We start from the raw sequence: 26,805 nt of genomic DNA, 5'->3' as shown, positions 1-26,805 counted from the left end.
CCTCCGCAAAATTGAACAAGTTAGGTGGCTCGACAGGGTATGGAACACGGATACCCTCCGGTCGTTTAAAAAACGTCTCCTGTCAGAGCAGCTTCAGTCCCGTTAGCTGCGCTGGTAGAACCATTCACTTTGTCTACCCACTGAAACACCTACCCGACTTATTCGACTTCAATCCAACTGCAAACGGCTGGAGACGCCCCAAAGGTAGACTACGTACGAGATGGGCAGATATCATCCGCAACCGACTCACAGCGAGCGGGAATTGGCCCCAGCGAAGCTCCTATTGGCCCCAGCGAAGCTCCTATCCTTGCTCAAAATAGGCGACTCTGGAGGCGGCTAACGGCACTGACGTCTGGTTTCCTCTACGCTGGTGTAGCTGCCGAGCAAGAGCTTTTCATGTTACGTAATAGGACTTATTAGAGGGCCAGGAAAAAAGATGTTACGTAATAAGGTTTGTTTACTTTTGGTTCTTATGTGATAGGACTTGTTAGAGGGCCAAGAAAAAAGCTGTTACGTAATAGGGTTTGTTTATTCTTGGTTGTTACATAATAGGGTTTGTTTACTTTCGATGTTACGCAATAGGGAATGTTAGAGTCCACCAGCCAAATGGGGGAGTTTTATTAAGACATTCTTAGAAACATTCCAAGATATTTTTAAGACATCCCTTCAAGACGTTTTTCAAAACATTTCAATAAATTTCAAGACATTTTTAAAGACATTTTTTCTTCAAGACGTTTCAAGAAATTTCAAGACGTTTTTAAAAAAATTTCTTTAAGACGTTTTTCTTCATGATTTCTTTAGTTCTTACCAAAAAGTTCCTCTGATTTTCAAAAAACCTACGAAGGCAAGATGGTAAAAACCTTCAGAGCCCGCTAGTGGGGAACCTTTCTAGACAGCAAACCCTAAAGAGTAATTCCACCCGGCCCCTAGTGTTCAATTCAACCGGGGCCCAAGCAACCAATTCCAATAAGGCCCTTAGCATCCAGTTCCATTGGGGAGGGACATCGCATCAGAATTTACCGGGGCCGCCTTTAACCACCGGGGGGGGGGCATAGCATCCGATTTCACTGGGGTACGCTAGCATCCAATTCCATCAGAAGGTCTTCGAATTAATTTCATCGAGACTCTAGAAACCAATTCCAATGGACACCCTAGCATCCAATTCCATCGAGGCCCTGGCATCCAATTCCAACGCGATACGTATTGACGATGTACGCGCGATATGTTACATAATACTTTAAGAGGCTTTATTTTCTTTCAAGATTTTATTTTCGTTCATTTCGTTCGTTCAGATTTTATTTCCGTTTCGTTTTTATATTCTAATGACTTTTGTCCACATTAGGATTCAAAACGGCATTTCCATCTAATGGAATGGAGCGTTAACCAGGTGAACTGTGAAAACCTATTGCACGCAAGGAGAATCCCTGTTCGCGCATACTAGAATGATTAAATGGTTCGCATGTTTCCAACCCTTTTCACATGAGAGCAAAAGCATCCCAATCCTGATAATTTTTGATATATTAAATACTCCTGTATGATACAGCATTGTTAAGGTTCTAAATTGACCTAGACAGATTGAGTTCAATAGCAGCTGTTACATAGGATCGACTTTGGATGTTTCATTACGTAAATGATTACATGTTGAAGTTTTATACTGGATCAATAAGTTTAAAGAATTTAGGGTTTTGTACACACATTTTATCAATAGAGAAACGTTATAAAATCATAAAAAAAACTCAAAAGGCAGTTAAAACTCAACAAATGGAAAAACAGAAACGTGAGTAAAAACCTGACATAGGATAAAATATATGCAAAAGAACCAGGAATCAAAGAAAGGTGAAAATCTTAGCGACCAATTCTCTCATTTCCCAGTCTGTGGCACTCAATGGCTAACACACGACAGCCTCTAGCAGCTATTATCGTACATAAGGTTTTTCGGGCATAAACTTGCAAAAATATTCATTTACACTAGAATCGATCGTTTAAACATAATGAAAAAATACCCATTAGCGTTTCTTCTGATGACTCCTAGCAACTAAAGTCAGCCTGCCACAAAGTACCAGCCCCCGATGACACCCTTCTGTCACACATTATCACACCTTAGGGTTTTCAACCTTTTTCCCATAAAAATAATTTATAAATAAAAAATGACCATTGTTTTTATTTGAACGGAATGACCATTTTATTTTATTTGAAGCGGAAACTTGCCATTCCATTGCTAGACTGCGCTGTCCCAGGGCAACTTGAAGCCTGTGAAACTCAATGGCTAACACACGGGACCATCTAGCAAGCATTATCACACGGACGACATTTTTCGGGCATTTTCCTGCAAAAATATTCGTTTATACTAGAATTGATCGTTAAAAATTAATGAAAAAATCTCCATTAGCGTTTCTTCTGATGACTCTTAGCAATTGAGGTCATTGTGGCACAAAGTACCACCCCAGATGACACCCTTCTGGCGCACGTTATCGCACCTAAAGGGTTTTCAACCTTTTTTCTCGAAAATAAATCTATAAACTAAAAATGTCCATTATTATCATTTGAACTTATTACGTGCTGACTTTTTTTTAGTGAAACTTGTTTAATGTTGATTTTTCTGTTAGTGAAACTTGAAACTTGTACATTTGATTTTTCTCCTCGTAGTTCTGATTTTGCTCACAGAACTTGCTGCGTGCTGATTTTTTGTTCGCGGAACTTGTTGCGTACAAAATCGACGTTGTACATGGAGCTTTTTGTGTGGTAATTTTTGTTCATAGAACTTGTTGATGCTGATTTTTGTTCGTGGAACTTTTTTCATACTCAATATTGTTCGTGAAACTTGTTGCGAGTTGATTTTTTTCTTCGTGAAACTTGTACATTGATTCTTCTCCTCGTGGAAATGATTTTTTGTTCATGAAACTTGTTGTATGTTGATTTTTCTCTTCGTGAAACTGATTTTGTTCGTGGAACTCGTTGCGTAAATTTTTGTTCGTGAAACTTAATTTATCTTTATGTTTTCGTCGTGAAACTCATCGAACATTGATTTATTCTTTCGTGAAAGTCAATTTATCATAATTATTTCTTAGAGAAAATCAATATTTAATGAAAAAATCAGCATTGAAAGAAAAATCAAAATGCAGCAAGTTTCACGAACAAAAATCAGTATGCAACAAGTTCTACGAGCAAAACCAGTTTCACGAGGAAGTTTAAACTCATCGAATATTAATTTATTTTTCGTCAAACTTAATTTATCATTATATTTCTCTCCGTGAAAAATTAATGTTAACTAAAAAATCAACATTTTAAGAAAAACCAATATGCAGCAAGTTTCACGAACAAAAATCAGCACGCAACAAGTTCCACGAACAAAAGCAGTTTCACGAGGAAAAAATCAATGTACAAGTTCCACGAACAGAAAAAGCAACATGCAAGAATTTTCACGAACAAAAATCAGTATGCAATAAGTTCCATGAACAAAAATCAGCACGCAACAAGTTCTATGAAAAAAATTCACAAGTTCCATTAACAAAATCAGTTTCAAGAGGAAAAAATCAAAGTAAAAGTTCTACGAAGAAAAAAATCAACATGCACGAAGTTTCACTAAGAAAAATCAGCAATCAATAAGTTCCACGAACAAAAATCGGTACGCAACAAGTTTCATGAACAAAATTAGTTTCACGAGAAGACAAATCAACGTACAAGTTTCATGAAGAGAAAACTCAACAAGCAACAAATTTTACGGACATAATCAGCACAAAACAAGTTCCATGAACAAAAATCAGCTCGCAATAAGTTCCATGAACAAAATCCGTTTCACGAGGAGAAAAATCAATGTACAAGTTTCACGAAGAGAAAAATCTACATGCTAGAAGTTTCACGAATTCAAATCAGCACGCAACGAGTTCCACAAGCTAAAATCAGTTTCAAGAGGAGAAAACTCAATGTACAAGTTTCACAACGAGAAAAACAACATGCAACAAGTTTTACAGACAAAAATCAGCATGCGACGAGTTCCACGAATAAAAATCAGCGCGCGACAAGTTCCATGAACAACATCAATGTCACTAGGAGAAAAACCAATGTAAAAGTTTCATGAAGAGAAGAATCATCAAGCAACAAGTTTCGCGAACAAAAATCACTACGCAACAAGTTCCACGGACAAAAATCAATACTCAACAAGTTCCATGAACAACATCAGATTCACGACAAGAAAAATCAATGTATGAATTTCACAAGAAGAAAAATCAACATGAAACAAGTTTCACGAACAAAAATCAGCACGCAAGAAATTCGAGGAACGAAGACCAGCACGCAAGAAGTTCCATGAACAAGATCAGTTTCAGGAGGAGAAAAATCAATGAACAAGTTTCATGAAGAGAAAAATTAACAAGAAAGAAGTTTCATGAACAAAAATCAGCACGCAACAAGTTCCACGAACAAAATCACAAGTTCCGTAAACAAAATCAGTTTCACGAATAAAAAAACAGCAACAGAAAGTTCCACGAACAAAAATCATACCACAACAAATTCCATCAACAAATCAATTTCACGAGGAGAAAAATCATGTAGAAGTTTCACGAAGAGTAAAAACCAGTATGTAACAAATTTCACGAACAAAAATCAGCAAGCAATGAGTTCCACCAACAAAAATCAGCACACAACAAGTTCCGTAAACAAAATCAGTTCACTAGGAGAAGAATCAATGTAAAAGTTTCACGAAGAGAAAAATCAACATGCAACAAGTTCCATGAACAAAAATCAGCACGGAAAACGTTCCACGAAAAAAAAATCAACACGGAACAAGTCCCATGAACAAAATCAGGTTCACGAGAGGAAAAATCAAAGTACAATCTTCATGAAAAAAAAAATCAACATGCAACAAGTTTCACGGATTCGGCACGCATTGAGTTCCATGAACAAAAATCAGCATGCAACAGGTTTCACTAATAAAATCAGTTTCGCGAAGAGAAAAATCAACGTACAAGTTTCACGAAGATAAAAATCAACATTCAACAAGTTTCATGAACAAAAACCAGCAGGCAACAAGTACCACGAACAAAATCAGCACGCAACAAGTTCCATTAACGAAATCAGTTTCACAAGGAGGAAAAATCAATGTACACGTTAAGAAGAGAAAAATTATCATGTATCAAGTTTCACAGACAAAAATCGGCACCCAACAAGTTCCACAAACCAAAAATCCGCACTCAACAAGTTCCGTGAACAAAATCAGCTTCACGAGGAGAAAAATCAATGTGCAAGTTTCACAAAAGAACAAATCAACAAGCAATAAGTTTCATGAACAAAAATCAGCGGGCAATAAGCTCAAATACAAACAATGGACATTTTTTAGTTTATAAATTTATTTTTGAAGAAAAAAGGTTGAAAACCCCTTAGGCGTGGTAATGTGCACCAGTAGGGTGTAATCGAGGGTGGTACATTGGGCCACGCTGACCTCAATGGCTAGAAGTCACCATAAGAAATGTTAATGGGGATTTATTCATTAAGTTTAAACGTTCGATTATCGTGTAAACGAATATTTTGCCAGAAAATGCCCGAAAAGTGTCAAATGTGTGACAATGCTTGCTATAGGGTCCCGTGTGTCAGTCATTAAGTGTAATGGGCATGGAATTGCCATGAAACATCGCAATCAAGCAATGAAATGGCAAGTTTCCCTCTGTTCAAATAAAAACAATGGTCATTTTTTAGTTTCCAAATTTTACTTTGAAGGGAAAAGGTTGAACAACCCTTAGGTGAGATAATGTGCACCAGAAGAGTGTCATCAGGGGCTGGTACATTGTGCCATGCTGACCTCAATTGCTAGGAGTCATCAGCAGAAACGCTAATGGAGATTTTTTCATTAAGTTTCAACGATCGATTCTAGTGTAAATGAATGTTTTTCCAGCAAAATATCCGAAACATGCCATATGTGCAATAATGCCTTATACACGGTGTCGTGTGTTAGCCATTGAGTACCACAGACTGGGAGTTGAGAGAATTGGTTGATAGGGTTCCCCCCTTTCTTTAATTCATGCTTCTTTTTGCTTGCATTTTATCCTACGTCAGCTTTTTTTTATCATTTCTATTTTTCCATTTTTTGAGTTTTAACTGCTTTTTTTGTGCTTTAATGATTTTATAATATTTTTCTATTAATAGATTGTATTTACAAAAGCCTTAATTCTCTAGATTAATTGGTCCAGGATAAAACTTCAACACGTAATCATTTCCGCAATGAGATATCTCAGGCCAATGCTATGTAACATCTGCTACGTAACTCAAGGTCACTTTAGAACATTAACAATGCTGTAACTTGCTGGTGTATCTTATATAGCAAAATCAATGGTATTGGGACGCTTGTGCTATCATGTGGAAAAGGTGGGAAACATGCGAACCATTCTATCATTCTAGTATGCGCGAGGAGAGGATTCCCCTTGCGTGCAAAACTTACTTGACTTACTTTGACTTAATGCTCCTGCCGAAATGCTACCGGCGTCGAGAGTGATGCTACATGGTGCCTCCATTTGGACCGGTCTCTTGCAAGGATGTGGACATCCTCCTGAATATTTGCCATGACTAAGAAGGCACCTGTCGTGTCCTTCCATCTGGTTGGGGGACGACCTCTTGGGCGTTTCCCGCCGTGCAGCACGGGATCAAAGTCAAAAATCGTTCGTGCGGGAGTGTCGGGGTGCATGCGAAGGAGATGTCCGTACCAGCGTAGTGTTCGTTGGGCGAGTTGGACTGAGAAGGGCGTTTGAGCAGTTAACGCCAGGAGGTTCTCGTTGCTAACAAAATCGTGCCAGCGTAGTCCTTCAATGCGGCGAAGATGTTTTGTTTGGGCTATATTTACGGTGCTAAGCACAGACTGAGTGGCTGGCCAAGTTTCGGCTCCGTAAAGAATCACGGATCCCACCGAAGCATTGTATATGCGCATCTTGGTCCTACGGCTGATAGAAGGTTTCCTCCAAAGGGCACTTAGTCTCCCCACTACTGCTGAGGCTTTGGCAATTCGGTGCATTAGATCTTTAAGGATTGATCCGTCATTTGAGAGGATAGAGCCAAGGTATGTAAATTCCTCAACAATCTCAGCTGGTTTGTCACTGACCATTAGGACTGGCGGGGGACGCGGCGAGTTACGGGGTTCAACAAACATCACTTTTGTCTTCTGCCAATTAATCGACAGCCCTATCTTTAAGGCTTCATCAGCAAGGATTTGTAGGGCTTCTGTGAGCTTCGACGGTGAATCGGAGACAAGAGCAAGGTCATCGGTATAGTCAGCGTCTGAAAGTACTCTATCACCGTAATGCAACCCAAACTGGAGGTGGTTTATGGTTCGAGTCATAATGTAGTCGATGACACAATTAAATAGTTCTGGGGCTGCAGCACAACCCTGACGGACTCCAGTATTGATTTTAAAAGATGAGCTGCGTCTGCCATTAACTTGCACGCAGCTCTCAGTCCCTTCGTGGAGCCGTTCGAAAAGGTTGCAGTACTTCGCTGGTAGTCCCGTTGTTTTCATCATGAGCCAGAGTGATTGCCGGTCGACAGAATCGAAAGCAGCCTTGAAATCCACAAAGGCAACATATGCTTTTTGTTGAAATTATCGAGTCTTTTCTATCAGCTGCCGCATTGTGAATATTTGCTCCACGGTGGAGCTTCCTGGCATGAAGCCAGCCAGTTGGATTCTTCATTGGCTTCTGAGGAAATCGGTACAGCGGTCCAGGAGGGTCATAACGAAGAGCTTCCCGGGCACAGAGAGGAGTGTGATGCCACGACAGGTGGAGCAGACTCTGCGCCTGCCTTTCCGTTTCCGGAGAGGCAGAATGATGCCCGCTCGCCAGTCTTTTGGAATCCATTCTGTACAAAATACTATGGACAACATTACTTGGAGCCAGAAAAGGGTCGCTGTCCCACCATATTTCAGCAGTTCTGTAGGGATACCACAGACTCCTGGGGCTCGGTTGTTTTTCATCCAAATAGGGTTATCATGTAAAATGTATTAGCCGTATCAAAATATTAGAAATGTTTTCACAGTCCACCTGGTTAACGCTTCATTGCATTGGATGGAAATGCCGTTTCGAATCCTAATGTGGATAAAAAGCATTAGAATATAAGGGTTCCCTGAGAAAAAAAAGAAAAGAAAAATGCTTTCAAAGAAAAAAAACACTTAGAAGGAAAATGAAATCTCTTTAAAGTATTAAAGTAAAACAGTTCAAAATAGGGATGAAACCTTTTAATTGACAATGAATATATATAAAAATCATTTAACTGGATATTTCGAACACATATACAGTGTTCATCATCAGCAGTAAAACTAAAAGACATGAATAAAAATAAACGAAATTTATACCTAATAAACTAATTACATATAGTTTATTGCTCTTATTTTTTTCAAAGCAACAGCGGAAGCTAATCTCTTTGACCTTTTCGGTTCCGGTTCAATAGATTTATCTGACATATTACGTGAACAGAGGTCATAGCTCTTAGGTGAGGTGATATTTACTTTATTTGACCTCAGTAAATTATCATAAATTGAATCCAATCCAAATTCGCCTGTATCTCTATTTATGGAATTATTCTTGAATAAATTTTTTTAATTTCGATTGTTTCCCTGAAATTTGCTTTAAACCTTGGTCCCTAGAAATCAAAGAAACGTTTTCAAACAAAATAAAATGATTTGGAAAATTATAGATATGTTCCGAGAGGGCCGACGTGAAATCTTCAGGTTTGGTATTTTGCTTTAAAGACGATGAAATAGAATTATGATGTTGTAGCAATCTCATTTTTGAATTCTGGTTAGTACGTCCCACTACTTTAAAGTATTATGTAACTTTCCGCGCTTACATCGTCATTACGTAGCACCCACGTGTGTTTCCTCCACAGTTACAAGCGGGGATTCCACACAGGATCTGAAAAACAAATTACCGTTGAATGCGTCATCCTTAACATGAGTAAACATTCCCCTAATACACAACATCCAAAGAAATCTTGAAACATATTGAAAAACATCTTGTCGGTGACATTGGTTGCTAAGGGGTCCCTATTGGAATTGGTTGCTAAGGGCCCCCGTTGGCATTGGTTGGTAGGGACCCGGTGGTTAGGTTAGGGGCCTGATTAAATTGGATGTTAGGGCAACCGGTGGTTGGCTTAGGGCCCCGGTGAAATTTGATGCTAGGGGTCCCGTTGGAATTGCTCGTTAGGGTTCGGCGTCTTGAAGGTCCCCCAGTAGCGGGCCCTGAAGGTTTTTCTCACCTTGCCTTCGTAGGTATTTTGAAAATCAGAGAAACCATTAGGTAAGAACTAAAGAAATCATAACAAAAAACGTCTTGAAGAAAAATGTCTTAGAACACTTCTTGGGATTTCTTGTAAAGTCTTGAAAAACGTCTTGAAGAAAAAATGTCTTGAAAACATCTTTAAAAGGTCTTGGAGAAACATCTTTAAAAAATGTCTTAATAACCCCCCTCTCTCCTCGCTTGATTAGTGGACTCCAACATTCCCTATTACGTGACAAGCAAAAGTAAACAAACCCTATTACGTAACTACCAAAAGTAAACAAACCCTATTACGTGACACCTTTTTTCCTGACCCTCTAACAAGTCCTATTACGTTACAACCCAAAGTAAATAAACCCTATTACGTAACAGCTTTTTTTCTGGTCCTCTAATAAGTCCTATTACGCAACATACAAACCCTATTACGTAATAACTAAACTCTATTAGGTAACAATCACGGTAATCCTGGAGTAAGGAAGCCCTGGCCCTCAATTTTTTTTAAAGAAGCTAATAGGTAATTAACACACCTATCTCTTAGAAAGCATTCCCTATGACGTAACAGACACTTGCATCTCTTGGAAAACATTCTCTATTAGGTAATTAACACCTGTTGGGTGTCATGGAATGACAAGATAGGGTTGTTGTTAAAAGCAGGGGTAGGGATGTTGCTAAAAGCAGGGATAGGGATGTTGTTAAAAGCAGGGATAGGTATGTTGTTAAAAGAAGAGAGGCATCACTACAAATAATTTGTTTTTAAATTTTGAACATGATCTGTTGTTATTCGTTATTTACTAGGTTACAGTAACTGCTGCAGGCATGACTAAATAAGTATGTCCAAATGGCCCAAAAGCCTGCAGAGGCTGAAGTTACTATATGAAAAAACAAGAAATTGGGCATTTTTTCCAAGAAATTTGGAGACAGATGTCTGTTTATTGTTTGTTATATCTCCCAGGCGTGATTTTATCTAATTAGCTATGGTAGAACATTGGAATTAGGCTCATTCAAACGGAAATTAAAAGCTCTAGAGCCCCTAAGCAATGAAAGAAACCTTGCAAGATTACTGGTTTTTGCCATTTTGTGCGATAAATCAATAACTTGGGCCCGAAGAGGTAACTGATATCGATTGAAAATTCTGAGAAAGCCAATCGGTTTAGGACTATTAACAAGGTCAATATCCAACAAGTTTCAGATCTTGCCAATGAAAAGAGCCAATTCCAATCATTATTTGCGTATATACAGTATATACAATACAATAGTAATATACAACGTATATACAGTATTATCCGAGCAGTACATATCCGAGCAATGTAATAAGAAGCTTGCTTTAAACAATAAAATTTCAGTTTATGCAATTAGAAAGGCATTAACTCGATATATGCCTAATCCATACAAAATGAAGAGCTATTATAAAGAACGCATATAAAGTATTACAAACAGTTTTGCAGTTTTTAACTACTGCCCACAAGCTATTGGGAGAAGCGGAAGGCCATGGAATCAATTATGGAGGGTGGGGGAGGGTATACAAACTTTCAAAGCTGCATCTTTTGGGCCAAAGGTTCCTACTTTTTGTGAAAAAAGTCCTTTCGATTACTGTGGAGAGAAAATTTAACCTCTAATAACTTTTTATTTGGAAATGAACTAAGCATTTAATATGTTATCCCAAGAGAGAATGGCTCCCCACTCATTGTACAAATATCTTTAACGAGGTGGAAAAGATTATTTTTACTTGATACTACTAAGCAGCTGGGGAAAACTCACCAGGATAAGCAAGGAGTAGGTTACAAATTGTAGCACATTTTATGTTAGTTTTATGTGAATCTATTTGCATCAACACGATTCTCATTCATTAGTTATTAACTTAAACAAGAGCTAAGACCTCATATGGCACTTGTTACGAGGCCAGAAGAGCCAAGAGCTCATATGGTATGAGCTCTAAAAAAATTATAAGAATCAATAGATTGATTTAAAAGGAAAATCAGAGGCTTAGTGCCAGTTGGGATTTAAAATAAGAGCTCTGAGTCACTATGTCCTTCTAAATATCAAAATTCATTAAGATCCGATCATCCACTCGTAAGTTATAAATACCTCATTTTTTCTAATTTTTCCTCTCCCTTCAGCCCCCCAGATGGTCGAATCAGGGAAAACAACTTTATCAAGTCAATTTTTGCTGCTCCCTGACACGCCTACCAATTTTCATCGTCCTAACACGTCCAGAAGCACCAAATTCACCAAAGCACTGACCCTACCCCCTAACTCCCCCAAAGAAAGCGAACCCAGTACAGTTACGTCATTCACGTATCTACGACGTTTGCTTATTCTACCCACCAGCCCACCAATCTTCATTCCGATTCCTCCACTCTAAGCGTTTTCCAAGATTTCCGATTTTTCCCTCCAACTCCCCCCAATGTCAACAGATCTGGTCGAAATTTAAAATAAGAGCTCTGAGACACGAGTTCCTTCTAAATATCAAATTCCATTAAGATCTGGTCACCTGTTCTTAAGTTAAAAATACCTCAATTTTCCTATTTTTTTTCAAATTAACACCCCCAGCTCCTCCAAAGAGAACGGATCCGTTCCAATTATGTCAATCACGTATCTAGAACTTGTGCTTATTCTTTCCATCAAGTTTCATCCCGATCTCTCCACTCTAAGCGTTTTACAAGATTTCTGTTTCCCCCTTCCAACCCCCTAAGTCCCCGGATCCAATTCAAGTCGAAAATGGAGCATCTGAGACATAAGATCCTTCTATATATCCAGTTTCATTAAGATCCCATCACTTTTTCGTAAGGTAAAGATACCCCAATTTTCACGCTTTCCAAGAATTCTGGTTTCTCCCTCCAACTCCTCCCAATGTCACAGTATCTGGTCGGAATTTAAAGAGTTCTAAAGCACAAGATCCTTCTAAATATCAAATTTCATTAAGATCTGATCACCCGTTCGTAAGTTAGAAATACCTCATTTTTTCCAATTCTTCCGAATTACTCCCCCCCCCCCCCGACTCCACCAAAGAGAGCGGATCCGGTCCGGTTATGTCAGTCACGTATCTTGGACTTGTTTTTATTCTTCCCACACAGTTTCATCTTGATATCTCCGCTTTAAGTATTTTCTAAGATTTCCGGCCCCCCTCCCCAACTGCCCCCAATGACGCTGGATCCAGTCGGGATTTTCATTGAGATCCGATCACCCCTTTGTAAACTAAAAATACCCCATTTTTTCTAATTTTTCCGATTTAACCGTCCCCCCCAGGGGGGGGGGGGGGGGTAGATACCAAGGGCCATGAAAACTTTTTCGCGAAATAAGTTTTTCAAAGAAAGATAAAGAGCTACATTAAACCAAAAATGAGCAGAAATAAAGTCAAATAGCTTTCCAAGCGTAAAATACCGCAAATAACCATCAATAAATAAATAAACTCAAAACGGACAGGAATTACAATAAATAAATGAGTCAAACTCAAAACGAGCAGAGACTAAGATGAGCAGGACCGACACCCTCCATGCCCTCTGAAGACCAGAATATAATTTGCAATTTACTGAAACAATTCTTATTTCGAGGTTTATGTTTCTATTTCTCACAATAACGAAAAAAACGCCGTCATAACCAAGATTAATGAAAAAACAACAGATAAATGTGGACTGACAGTTTAATATACATATACTATTTCTTAAAGCTTCAATAATTTGGATTTACTAAAGTTTGATTTACTAAAGTTATTTTGGGTTTTCTAAAGAAAACATTTAGAATACATTTGGTTTCCAGTTCACTTTTTGGACATCCTCATATTTAGACTGCAGGTGAAATGGTATTGAATGGAGTAAAAATTAAATAAAAAACAAGTTTCTATCATAGTTGCAGCGGTAGCTGCAACCTCGTAACGACCAAGCTACGGCCTATAGCAACGAAAAATTTTAAAACAAGTTTAACAAAAAAAAACTGGCTAGTGATAAAAAAAAAATGTCATTTGTAGCTGGTTCAGGAATGGTAACTATTATCTCGATTAGTCTTAATAATATACTGTTATTTCGAAAATAAATTTTAGAAAATTTCAAAAAATAGCCTCAGATCACTTTAAAACAACGTCGGATCGAAACAAAAAGCCCACCATTGGAATCGCCATGGCCAAAAACCTTCTTCAGGAAACATATAGACCCCTGACTTGAACAACAAGAAAAAATCACTCTTTTGCATAGGGTGATCTCTTTTTTTTCTCCACTATTAGCAGGGAACTGGAACACCATAGAGAGCTGTTTAAGCGCTCATTGCAAAGGGAATTGCTCTGCTTGGTACTTGTTGTAATTAAAAGAACATAATATTTAAAATACAACACAATTTTGTACCATCTTCATATACAAGATGATATAATAGGCTACACATATCTTTGAAAATCGCTTGTCTGGGCTATGATGCCATTTTTGATAGGTTTCGCCGCCTTACTCTTTTTGCTTTGTTCTTTACTAGATGTAAGGAACAAGCACTTTACTAGTGTGTATGATATATAACTATGAAAGTAAAGAGCAACATTGAAATTTGAAAACAAACAATAGTTACCCTGCATATGAGGGGCTGAGGGTCTTCTCGAACCCCACTATCTTCACTAAAGTCCGAACTGTTTTTTTTTTTCTCAATGCTTTAAGAATGAAGGCTCTGATAGAAGAGCAATGTAATAAGAAGTTTATTTATTCGCATTTGCTTTATACAATAGAACTTTCAGTTTAAGAAATTGGAAAGACATTTGGCAGACAAATGGCCTGCAGTTATCGGCTATATTTTGGATCGTAAAATTCTTTAAGTTTAATACAAGTCAAACATTAGTGTAAAGATTGGGTGGTTGAAGAGGCAATAGGCTTCCTCAATCGCAGGACAATTTCTGTTCATTTTTTTGTTTTAATGTCACTCCTTACTTTCAATAGGAAAAAACTTGTTTTTTTCTTTTCTTAATTTTTATAATAATACACGATTGGCTTCAGCAAACTAAACCATACATTAAAACGTGACAATTTTTAGAGAACCGTCCAAAATGTCAGGTTACTTTCCTATGGCTTTGAGGTGGTAGTAACAGTCTAAGCAACAAGGGTCATAATATTCAACATACACACACAAAAGAAATCAAATACAACTGGTGATTGAAACTATTTGATTTGCCAATTACCTTTAAAAACATTTGGACTGTACAGTAAATATGAATAAACAAGCCCTTTCTTTCTTGAAGTATAACTTTTATGCCGTTGCTTTTGTCTCAGAGCATTCATTGTTGGTGTATTGAGAAACAGGTCAAACTTTTTTTAAATAGCAGATTCTTGAGAGGGTTGGAAGATCCCTTGATATATACAAATAATATTTTAGTATCTCAGTTTGATATAACTCTTTACTTTCATTTGAAAAAAAAATTCTTTTTATCTCAACTGCTGTTTTATTTCAATAGCATGGTAAGCACAGTAAACCTGGTAAAGAGCAACTTTTCTCCCATTATAGCCCAAAAAATTTAAAAACATATTTCTAAACAGAATTTTCATATCTCAGGGAATCGCCATTTATAGCTAATTCAGGAATTGTAACAATTGTCCCTGTTAAATTTAAAAGTAAAGGTAATAAGGCTTTTTCACAAAATCGATTTTCGAGAATTTCAAGAAAGAGCTTGAAAACTCTGGAAGTTCTATACCTTCCACATTAAAATGGAAGGAATCAAGTTTTAGCTTGGGTAGCACTGAAACGCAATAATATGTTGTTATTTTTCTTTTCCACCAGGGCTAGCAGACGACTGAAAATCATAGAGACAGTTTAGGGCTCCTTTGAAAGCTAATGCATTCATCTGGCAATTTTTATAGGGTCATTTCGATAGGAGTAAAGTGAAAAATATTTTTTCACAAAGACTTACATATTTTTGTCATTTCTGTATTATACCTACAATAAAATTACATCAGTAGGACCGCCATGCTCGTAAACCAGACACTTTGACTCCTCAATATCATCAAAAAAGGCGTTTTTTGCATCTCTTTGTGCAAAAACAATTATCCAAATACGAGGGAGGATTTTACTTCCCCCCCCCCCCTCCACTCAATTTCTCCATTTATCGCTGAAACTCGACTTCTAACGGTAATACTTTGAGATTTGCTCATAAGTTTTGATACATACATCTAAATTCTGTTAATTTTTAACATTTGGAATGAGCACAAAGAACTGCTTCTTCCATTGTCTATATTGTATGCATAAAGAGTTCTGACTTTTTCTGACAAGGTTCCCTTTTTGCATACCATTCATTGTTAATGATTTGAAAAGAATAACAAACCAAACAGAAAATTCATACTTGTATTTATAGTGACACTGTAACCTAAAACAACATTAGGCAAGACAAAATCAGACCATCAGAACACTTCAACGAAAACAAATGAAAAATGAGAAACCATACCTGAGCTGAAAAATGGATGACCCATGTCCGAGTGTGGTAATCTATTTTCCAAACATTTTCCCATATGGCTTGTGTTTTGTGGAGCATGAAAGTGTCCAATCCTTCCAAAATTTGTGTCACGATGAACCTTTTGACGTTCTTCACATGGGGTCTATATTAAATTTAATACAATAAGAAAGCTAAACAAAAAGTCACAATAAATAATTTTAAAAGATCACGCTTAGAAATTTAAAAAAGGGCGGCTATGGTCTAAAGATCATTTTTGCCTAAAAACGTTGCACATGTATCAAATATTAACCTACATAAGTTTATACTTGATGTGCAAGCCTAATATCAATTTCCAAAAGGGGGGGCAGAAGTGAAACTCTTCCGATTTGAACTGGTTCCCACCAGTGCCCTTGATAATCCATATCTCTGAAATGTAAGGGATGAATGAATTGCATTTTTTAATCTTCTTTAAAAGTGCAACTGTACCAACAACACATATTTGTGTCTGTCTTAGAAAGATGCAAGATGGAGTCTTAGTCTTAGTAAGATGGAACTAAGTGTCTACAGACGTCAGAGTTTAGGAATTTGAGTTCGAAATGCATAGTCAGTGGTGGCGTTGATAAGGTTAAATGGTTCTATGCCTTAGAAACAGCTTATGACTCGTCAAAATGTTTCCCAGTGCCCTCACACAGCCTCACTAGATTTGTAATCAGTCCGACTTAAATGAAAACAGACAGGCACATTCAAGACAAGGCTTAATATGGCTACTGAACTTAGTCTTGGTCAGTAAATTGTCCAAAAGTACATAAATGCAAAACAGATTTTAATGTCTGGCCAACTTAAAATTTACAGCACAGGAAGTAGTAGCCCAGACCAAAATAAGTAATTGGGCTATACATATTTTCAATCAGTCCAGACCAGAAGCAATTACCTGCCTTGTAATATTTTTAATTATCATAAAACCCCAGACTGGGATTCCAAGACCAGACAAAAAGGCAGTCCAGAATACTTTTGATGATTTAAAGAAAAATATTTCCAATCAGCTTGAAACTTACCTGGCATGTACCCTGGGCCAAGGACACTGTAAGCAAATAAAATATGTCAGCTCATAACAAATTTTGCTAAAAGCAACAGAAGTGAGGTTGAAAATATATTTTTTGACTGGCTTGACACTTACAGGACATAATAATGATTTAATTTCAACCCTCTATTTATACAACGTACAATAAGAAGAACACAAGAAGTAAAAAAAAGCAAAAAGGAAACTGCTAATCCTAGATGACCCCAAAGGTGTCACATAACCCCAGATGTGTCAGTACAAATATATACAAGTCAAAACGACTCACACCCTGATGACTATTTTGGATAAAATCGGCTACTGAAGCAGAAAATTGGCTATAAGGCTTTAAAGTTTAAAAAATGAAACATTAAAAACTTATTGAACAATTGCATCCAAACAATGTCAGTCTAAGCTGCAGACTAATTTGGTTGGCATAAAAAAGGAAGGCGTGTTACATCGGTTAGCCACCAATTGGGCATGTGGCCCACTTGTATCTTTGGCTCGTGTGACACAAAAATGGGATAGGCAGAGGCATTCAGCCCTTTTCCAACCTTTTACTAAGTCCTCTGGCCTGCTTGAAACTAACGAAGCAAAACTTGGCAAGGAGCCTATTTTCAGAGACGCATGCCATTTGCAAATTCTTCCACCTGCTATCCACAAGAAAGAACCCGGATACACCCGAAATTTGATGAAAATATAGCTCTAGTCAAGCAAGGGAAATAAGTAAAGCAGATTCCTCCCAATTTTTTACGAATACTGGACTTTTTGGCCAAGGCACTAACAACCTTCAAAGTTTCAAAAGCTGGGGGTTCGCTGAACTATGAAACTTAGAAGCATGTTAGCCCCTGGACTGTTAAAGTTGAGGTCTAACATTTCTTGGAGCATTATTCCGTGTAAACCAATATATTTTTGTGAACTCCCAACTTTTCCTTCTGTGCTATACTATAGTAATTGTTGAATCAGCAGCTTTACTGCCTAACACCTCAACCCAAATTTGTACCTAGGTATCCCTTGTGCATTCTTGTAGTTGGATCTCAAACGAATGTTCAATATGACTGAAGACAATAAAGAGGGTCTCCTAATTAAAGTTTCATTGCTTGAATGATATCTCTGGAATCGTTACATTTTTATATTAAAATATGGAAACTTTTTCCTTGCTGAAGGTAAGGTAATGAATCAAATTTGTATCTTATAATTAAATAGCTGCATATCAAAATTTTTGGCAAAATGATTTTGATTGTTCAGACAATGTAAATCTTTTATTAAAGTCATTTTTTTCCAAATAAAATCATTAAATACAAAGAGAAAAATTGAATTTATTAAAGATAACACAACAGAGTAATTCATACTTAATAAAAACACAAAGACTTGTTATGTAGGCTACAAAATGTATAAAAAAAAGTTTTGATGTGCAGAAGAAAATTTTCCCTTATAAAACGTTCTAAATTTTTTGTTACCAATAAAAACTGAAATTATTTAACACTAGAAATGAAAGCTAAACAGGTCAATGAGACAGAAGCAGTCTTTGAATAGTTATAAAATGTCAATTTTTCTACTTTTCCTGGTAAGAAGAAATCGTATTCCAGTTTTAAGTGGATTATTAATAGGTTACCTAAACATCCATTTACTTAAACACCTAACAGTTACAACAAAACAAAGAAGAAAATATTCTTTGAATAAAAATTAAGAAATTCGATGCATATATATTCAAGGGTGTCTACATGATGGGGAATGAGGATAAATCCAGCCCCAGAGAAGATAGATAGTAGTGTAGATTTTCAGTTCACATCACTGAGAATCCATCTCTTCCTAGTCATCCCAAGTTATTCTGTATAAACACTACCTGCTTGTTTTAATATTGTTCTTTAAGTGTGTTTGAAAAATCATTTAAAAGAGAAGTTTTTGAAAATTAATTTAACATACATCGTTTCTCAAATCCGGGGACCTATTTACAACTCAGTATCTTTAATTCGTAAATCTTTTTTTTTTCATTGCATAGACAGTAAGCCAAGTGCCTGCCTCAACTTTTAAGAAGCATTCGCCTTAATTCTAAGTCATTGAATTAGTGACAGCTGGGAAGTTATTACAAAGAGGTATTATTAATTAGTATTTTATTATATCCAACAGGGCCAAACTCAAACATATCAGCCCAGCTAAAGGCCATGATAAATGTGCAGATGGTACAACTGAATTGAATGAGGGGTCTTCCAGCCATTCAGTGTGACATTTTTGAGAAATGGATCAGTGGTGAATGCGCAGCCCTGTTTCCTAGTGAATATAAACTGTTAGGTAAAATGATATTGTCACTTACATGTACCTAGTCCTGCCCAACCTGTAAAGTCAATCCCTCCTCCTCCCTCTAGTAGTGATCAGGCTATGATAGCATTACCAGCTTCTGTCATGGATACATTGAAAACTTTCAGGGAAGATAAAAAAAAAAGTGTTTGCTACTACTGGTCAATTAACCCTACCCCTTTCCCAGCTGAAGATTGACATCAACAGTGACATTTCTGTCCAAGTCTGTGCTATTACAAGTAGAGTATCACATATAGAAAATTTGCTTCTATCTGTATGCTCTGTGTCAACTGTCCAGGACCTAGTGGCTTCCATGGTGACTACAGAGCTGTCTAAAGTTCCTGTAGACGTCTTGACCAAGAAAAATGTTCTTCAGATTGCTTGTTCTGAGCATCAGCGTTTTGAAGACGCTTGAATATTATTGCGTGTGGAATCCCCCCCCCCAGACTGATCATTCTGTTTTCCTGTATAATTATCTAGCCTCCGCCTATGGAATTGATATTGGCACCCACCCAGTAAATGTAAAAACACTTACAAGTAGCCACCAACCCTCAGGTAGCCGCCCCTCCTCTCCTTTTCTCTGTGCTATCAACTGAATTAAAAAAAAAACGAATCCCTATGAGACCTACCCTGTAGGACTATCAAAGCTGAATCTCCCTACACTTGTTTACATGAGAAATAAAGGGGATGTCATTTCAGCCTACAAGTTATTGAGCGCTAATACTCTCCCAGCATTAATTCCCACTGTTGGTCCTAACTGAAGAACTAGAAGTCATCAGTGAAAACTTGTTAAGCAGCCTGCATTATCCAGAATCTGCACTCAATTCTTTTCCTAAAAAATTGTCAACAAGGGGAATAAACTTTCTGAAGAAACTGTTACTGCTGAATCTGTGGACATCTTCAAACAGTGATCCTCCAAGGAGTGTAAACTCAACTGGAAGGCTATGAATCAGAATAGTGCACCTGGTCACTAAAGAATCCTGAATACAACTCAAATTGTCAACTCTAGAGCTCTACAAGGAGAAATCCTTAGACTGCTTCAAGCTGCAAATTATGATGATACAATACACAGGGGCGAATATCCAGCATTTTTATTGGGAGGGCAAGAGGGGTCCAAATCCAAATAATCACAGGGCATAAGATATATAATAATTAATTTCTCATTTTTTTGGGGGGGAGGGGGCAATTTAAATGTTTGAAGGTCTCAAAACATGATTTTTAATGAACACAAAATGTCCAACTACTACTGTCCAATAGCTTTTGGAAACAGCTATCTTGCTAAGAACTGAAATAGAATTGTATCCAGATGTCATAGTTTTTCTCCTGAAAGCCCTCTTTATAAGAAAAAATAATCTCATGAAAGAAGAAATAAGTTTGATGATAGCTAAAGCAAGGGTATGCCCAAGGTGGAGGGAGGGGGATGACCCCCCCTCTCCAAAGCTCCAAAGTGTCACGTTTTTACTTTAATTTAGCTTATGTGTCAGCATGTGTGGGCATACTGGATGATCTTGTTGGCAGATTCTTTATATCCCCCCCTACCCAAAAAAAAAAAATCAAAACCCAAGTTGTACCCATGAACTAAAGCTAAAAACAGCGTTATAAATCAGTTTAAATCCTGCCTTGTTTTTTCATAAAGAAGTAAAATGTTATATAGTGGCTTCTTTAGCAAAATACAGGTTTACTTATTTATATTCCAATAAAAGCAAGCAAGTATGCCACCCAAGTACAATCATTGGGTGATGATTGTGATGAAGTGTTTGCCTAGATAAATCACTATTTTTGGTGTGACCAAGTGCTCTGTTAACGTCTTAAGTTTTATCATTCAATGCAGGATTTTCCCAGCAATTTAGCTAAATAGAGTTTACAATCTGTTAAGTTTGATTGAGCAGTTATTTTTTTGGTCTTTGTTAGCCTATTATAAGCTATTGATGAATATGATAATACACTTCTCCCAAGGTATCCCCCTGTGGATTTGTATAATGATACTGATATTAAAAAATTTGATTTCCTGGTAAAATAAGAGAGCAACTAATGAACAGAGCAGAAGAAAGGGATCTATGTGTCATTATTGATGATAAATTTAAATTTCACAGCCATGTCCAGCATGTTGTTTCCCATGCAAGCTCCAGTCTTGGACTACTAAAACAAACCATCAACAGCAGACAGGCATCTATATTTATAAAATTATACAAGGCTCTCGTCAGACCTATCTTGATGTTGGCATGTGTCTTGCTGGTCCTTCTTATCAACAAGATGTGAGGCTCATCAAAAATGTACAGAGAAGAGCAACAAAATGCATAAAAAGCCTAGCATCAACCTCATATGAGGACTGCCTCAACTACCTCAAACTACCCACTCTGGTTTACTGACGCTTGTGCAGCGATATGATGCTTACTTACAAGCTACAGAACAAAAAGTCAGCAATCTTTGGTGGCAATCTCAGTACCAGCCAGTACAACACAAGAGGACACTCCAAGAAGCTACCAAAGTCAAGCTCCCAATCTAAAACTCGCCATACATTCTTTTCGCGAAGAGTTCTTTTCGAGATTCTTTTCATAAATCATTGGAATAAACTGAAAAATTCAACTGTCAGTGCCCCCTCTATCCAGTCCTTCAAAAACCAACTTGACAAAGAGTGGGAGAAGAAGTAGTGGAGGTTCAACTGGCAGTCATCAACTCAAGAGCACTACAGGTCTGGAAGACCTTAAAGCTCTCAGATGGATTAAGGTAATTAAGGTAATCTTTGAACTGCAAGGACATGACTTGTTTCCCCTCCTTATTTTACACACTCTCCCAAACACAAAACTTGGTATTAAGAAAACCACATAATGTCCCCCCCCCCTAGTATACTGATACAGCCCTGGGCTATATAAACTAAAAATTGATTTTAATGGTTCACACTGCTTGGAAAAAAGGATATTTTGACAGGAATAAAGATAAAAACAATTGGCTAGAGCTATATCCAGGCATTAGAGGGGGAGGAGGTCATATGCCATTGTCACAGCAGTAACAACTATATTTGAAATATGAGCTGAATAGACAATAAAATGACATTACTCTTGTGTTATCAAAGCATCCAGTTCAGAAAAAGGAATCATGTACCAATACTATACACATTGTTCAAAAAGAAATAAGAATGGCTGTTACCCAGTATTCCAGTCACCTCTAGATACTATTTATGGATAGAGATAGCCATTTCATGTGGCAGCCACTTTTTGGCAGTAAGAGAGCAATAATCAATTTTAGTCCAAACAAGTTTCTTTTTCATTTTTGTTGTAGGATAATAAACAAAAAGGGGGTGGTCAATAGAGCAGTGAAAAGTCATCATATTCTTTCTTCTCTTTGACAACACTGCTTTAGAGGCTCTTTCCTTGACTGAGCAGGTTCATGGAGACAATGCCAAGTCAAAAGATCAGGTTTTTTACTGGTATAAGGACTTCAAAAACAGACAGGATATAGCTGAGGACAAATCAATCATGATTCTCTTTGAAAATTTTCTTCAGATGAAAATATGTCACAATCACAGAATTTAGTAAAATTCTAGAAAAGGGGCTTTTGGCTTTTTTTGAAAGCATTTTAGCTAGGTGAATGAAGGTTATAGGACAGGATCCAGAGTCTAAATTATGTACTGTGAATGTCTTTTTCAGTATCTGCCTCTACCTCTTCCCTTCCTACAGGTACTGCATTGACCTTGGATGAACTTTATGTTATACAACTGAAACTTTCAGCATAAATTAGGGTAAATTTATGTTATAAGATAGGAAACAGCTAAAAAAAAAAAAAAAAAACAATTTGATTTCCTATTGAATACCCTTTCTAAATAAGAACCACTGCTGTTGTTTTTCCCCCACCCACTACCAGGCAAAAGAAAAATCAATATATCCTAGGGTTCTATCTATGCCCCACCAGGCAGTGAATGTTATATTTGGAAAGAGCAACAAATATAGAAAATTCTAAATTAGTATTCCATATTTATTTATTTTTGATTTGATTTCTGTCTTACAACATAAATTTATCTAAATGAGTCCAAAGTAATGTGTTTTGAGTCTTAGCTAAATCATAATTCATAAGATTTTAAAGAATGTAAGATTTTAAAGTGCTAAAATATCAATTAGTATAAAACCAAATTTACTGTTGCTAAGCAACAGTGTTGTATTGAGTTACTAAATTGAACATCCAAAGGAGCAGAAAAAAATATGCAAAAAAGGCAGAGGGTCTCCAAAATTTTGGTTTCTTACCAAATAGGATAATTTTGCTATCAAGTTGAAACATAGAGAAAACTTTATAATATTGAAAATAAACCGTAATATGGTGGGTAAACTGTGAACTAAAGTAGAAACAGCCCAGAAAATCTGTATAGCATTAATAACCTGAATTATACTCTGGAAATTGTTTTCCAAAAAGCTTAGGAAATTGAATAAAAGACAGATCTATATGTATCTTACCCCTAGAAAAAAAAACTTTTCTAGGCTATAATTTTTGTTCAAGTTCAAAATAAAGCCTAAAAAAAATTATGATACTTGTGTATTATCCCAACTATGCTCAAGAAGTGAAATTAGGTTAATCATAATGAAATATACCAAAATCTGATGAAAATATAATACTTTAGTAACAAAATTATGGAAACTACAACAGGAAATTATGGAAAGCAGGGAACCCAGAATGCATTATATTAAATATCTAACTAACTCTATATATATTAAATATTTAGTTAAAATATGCTTGTATAGTAGTTTATCTCACTTAAGCTAATCTAACTATCTCCAAATGCAGATGGAGGAACTGGTTTTACTCAGATCAAAAACTTGAGTGTGGATGGGATAACATCTAAGTACCAAAACTATTTATTTGGTACTGTGAACAAACTGTTGGTGGGATATAAATATAAAGAATAATGCAAACCATCAAACTTACAAAAGCTTTGTATATAGCCAATATATACATGGCACATGAGCTCTGATATTGACAAATGTCATTCTTTTTGGCAAGTTTAATCCAGCTTTCAAGTGTACCATGGTCAATCCAGCTGTTAACAATATTCAAGAGCTGCAAAGTGAGTGAAAAAAGGGATCTTGGAAACATTGTTGATAACCAGTGGCAATTCTATTCAAACTGCAAGAAGACTGCATCTTATGTAAACTTTGTCCTAGCACCCTTGAAAAAACTACATCCAGTAGGTTTCCTTATGTTTTGGTGGGGTTGTACAATGCCCTTGTCAGATGAGTGCTTGTAGGAATATGCATGGCATCACCATGATACAGGGGTGATGTACAGCTTATGGCAGGGGTGCAAAGGAGAGCTACAAAGGCAGTAACAAAGATGAGTGACAAGCTTTATGATGAACATTTGAAGAAATTGAAATTATCTACACTGATTTACTAGTGACAAAGAGCTGATATGCTTATGACATATAAGCTTAGTTAACAACAAACCCCCCAATTCATTTATCAACTTCCCAAAATATTGGCACAGACAGGAGGGGACATTCATAGAAGCTCTTTAAGCCATCTGTCAAAAATTGACATCAACAGCACTTTTCTCCTGCTACTCCAAAGTGCAAACCAAGGTAATTAAGGTGTATATCTGGCCTTATTATGGGGTGGGGCACATTTGTAAGTGTAGTGATTTGACCTAGTTTATTTGGGATCAGTTTCAAAAGGTGAATTAAGTAATATGTTCATCTTTTAACTAGCAAAGTAGAATAAGATACTTATGTATTACAAAATACTAAAGTAGACAAGTAGAACAAGATACTAAAGTAGAATAAGATCAATGTATTTTTTTGAAAATTTAGGAAATGTATTTGCATATCTTTAAAGCCTTATAAAATGGAATTGAGCAAAGTTATGGAGCTGAAAACAATTTTGTTGTACTTCAATTAAGCAGAAGATCTATTTTGCAAGGTTTCACTATTGTAACACACATATTTTTAAAGGTCATCAAAGGTCAGGGCCCTCTAGAGGGAGGAGTGAAGGTAGTTGCTTAAAAATACCTTCCCAGGATATACTTAATTCTGTAGATTCATCCCTGAAAGTTTCATTTTCCTAGCCTAAACCCTTACTGAGATAGTAAGAAGTCAATTAACTAGAATTTTACAATGGAGCCTAATTTGTATTGTATCAGATTAACAATGCTTCTTGACTACTAAGGTCCCTGCATTGGCCCTGTATTGCGTTACTGCAGCATGATTCTATTTCTGGGTCCCGTATTACCAAGCTAAGGTCAAAACCACTGCACCACCACAGGACAAAATGGAACCAGGTCTGATTTTATTGAATGGGCTCCAATATGGCGCCTAATATTGGGGAGATGTTTAAAGCTTGAACCTAATCTTGGACACAGGATCTAAAAGTTAGAAAACAACTTTTAAGTTAGAATACCTAAATCACAGAGACTTAGTTTGTCTATATTTAATCTTAGGAAGTAGCCTATTCTGAAGTGAAATAATTATAATTAAATAAGGTAGGATGTGGAGGTAACTTCTGTCAAAACCTAAATGTTGAAAAAAAAATTTCCAAGATTATAGCCTGCCAATCCTATCTAACTATTCAAACTTTCAGCTAATCTCAACTTTAAGAAAATTAACCTAAGTAGCCTAGGCCTGAACAGAGAACTAAAATCATTGGAAAATCAAACTGAATTTATTCTGATTTTTACATGAGTTAAGCAAAGAAGCAAAAATATTTAGGTATGTAAGCCAAAGGATATTGTTTAAATTGAAAAATAGGCATGCTCCTTTGACTTACCCTCACAACACTAGTTACATCCCTCATAACTTTTTCAAAAGCCTCTGTTTCTTCTTTTTGTTTTTGATTGTGCAAAGCTATTTTTTCACTAAACTTCCGTGGATTCGAGGCCATTATCTGTTAATCATTTAATATTTTATTTATTTATTTGAAATTCATCATCATCATTTCAGAAGGATCGAAGAAAACGTTCCTATCAAGAAACCATAGTCAAAGAAAAACAGTCCAATTCTATTCCATAAACGTGTTACCCTGGTTCCCCCTGCTGTGTCAATCCCGACACGATTTTTTTCTGGCGGAACAGACGTACGACAGAATCGGATGGAGGCTCACAAAGAATCGCATGATTTAAAATAATTATCCAAAATAATACATAGACACGATTAGCTGACGTTCTTAAGAAGAAGGTAATAGCAAGAAAAGAGAAACAGCTAAACTTAATAATAAGCAAGTGGACTGTTTATTTTTGATATAAGGACATCTCACAGATTTTGTTAAATTGCGGAGATTATCACAGCATAGTTTTCATTAAATGGATTAGAATATACTTTGAATAATTCTTACATTTCTGCTTCTTTTTCAAGGTCGCGGTGCAGCAGGCAGGTAAAACAAAGCTACAGCTCAATGTAAACAATTCCATAGAAAGCACTTGAGCGTCTCCGTCGTTGGTTTGAAAGTCTCTAATATATGTCGAGTCCAATGTTTTGTGTCATTCTTAGTTTGTATCTTATACTGTCATATACTGTAATATTCAGAACAAAAAGGTATGTTTAACATTTTCATTGTCTTTGCACAAACGCAAAAATAAGGCTTTTTAACTTGTCATGGGATACAATTCTTGTTCAAAAACGTAAATTAGAAAACCAAGATTACAATGTGTAGAAAATTTATATAGTTTTGTTGGTGCACATTTTCAAAATAAAACTAGGAATACTAGTGAAAAAGCTTTAAGTTTAATGGAGAAAAGAAGGGGCTTGTACAAGAATTGTCTGGGTGATAGATCATATGAAAACCAAAAGAAAGTAAAGAAAGTGGATAAAGCATATAAATATGGAATAAGGA

The 26,805-nt window shown here is 36.6% G+C and overlaps 1 protein-coding gene across 5 annotated transcripts in view; it reads right to left on the bottom strand.

The window, feature by feature from the left end:
• Positions 1 to 25,926, bottom strand: part of LOC136033095 (CREB-regulated transcription coactivator 1-like) — a 99,452-nt gene extending 73,526 nt beyond the window's left edge. For all 5 annotated transcript variants that reach the window (XM_065713702.1, XM_065713704.1, XM_065713705.1 and 2 more), the window contains exons 1-2: positions 25,744 to 25,926; positions 15,655 to 15,805 (exon numbers count right to left, since the gene is read on the bottom strand). In XM_065713702.1, the coding sequence (XP_065569774.1) occupies positions 15,655 to 15,805; positions 25,744 to 25,857 (265 nt within the window). In that variant the 5' untranslated portion in view covers positions 25,858 to 25,926. The remainder of the gene's footprint in view (positions 1 to 15,654; positions 15,806 to 25,743) is intronic.
• Between the last annotated feature and the right edge of the window lie 879 nt (positions 25,927 to 26,805).

This window comes from Artemia franciscana, chromosome 11, assembly GCF_032884065.1.
Source record: "Artemia franciscana chromosome 11, ASM3288406v1, whole genome shotgun sequence".
NCBI classification, from domain to species: Eukaryota; Metazoa; Arthropoda; class Branchiopoda; order Anostraca; family Artemiidae; genus Artemia; species Artemia franciscana.
The sequence above is the reverse complement of the archived record's forward strand: the minus strand, read 5'-3'. Positions and strand labels throughout refer to the sequence as shown.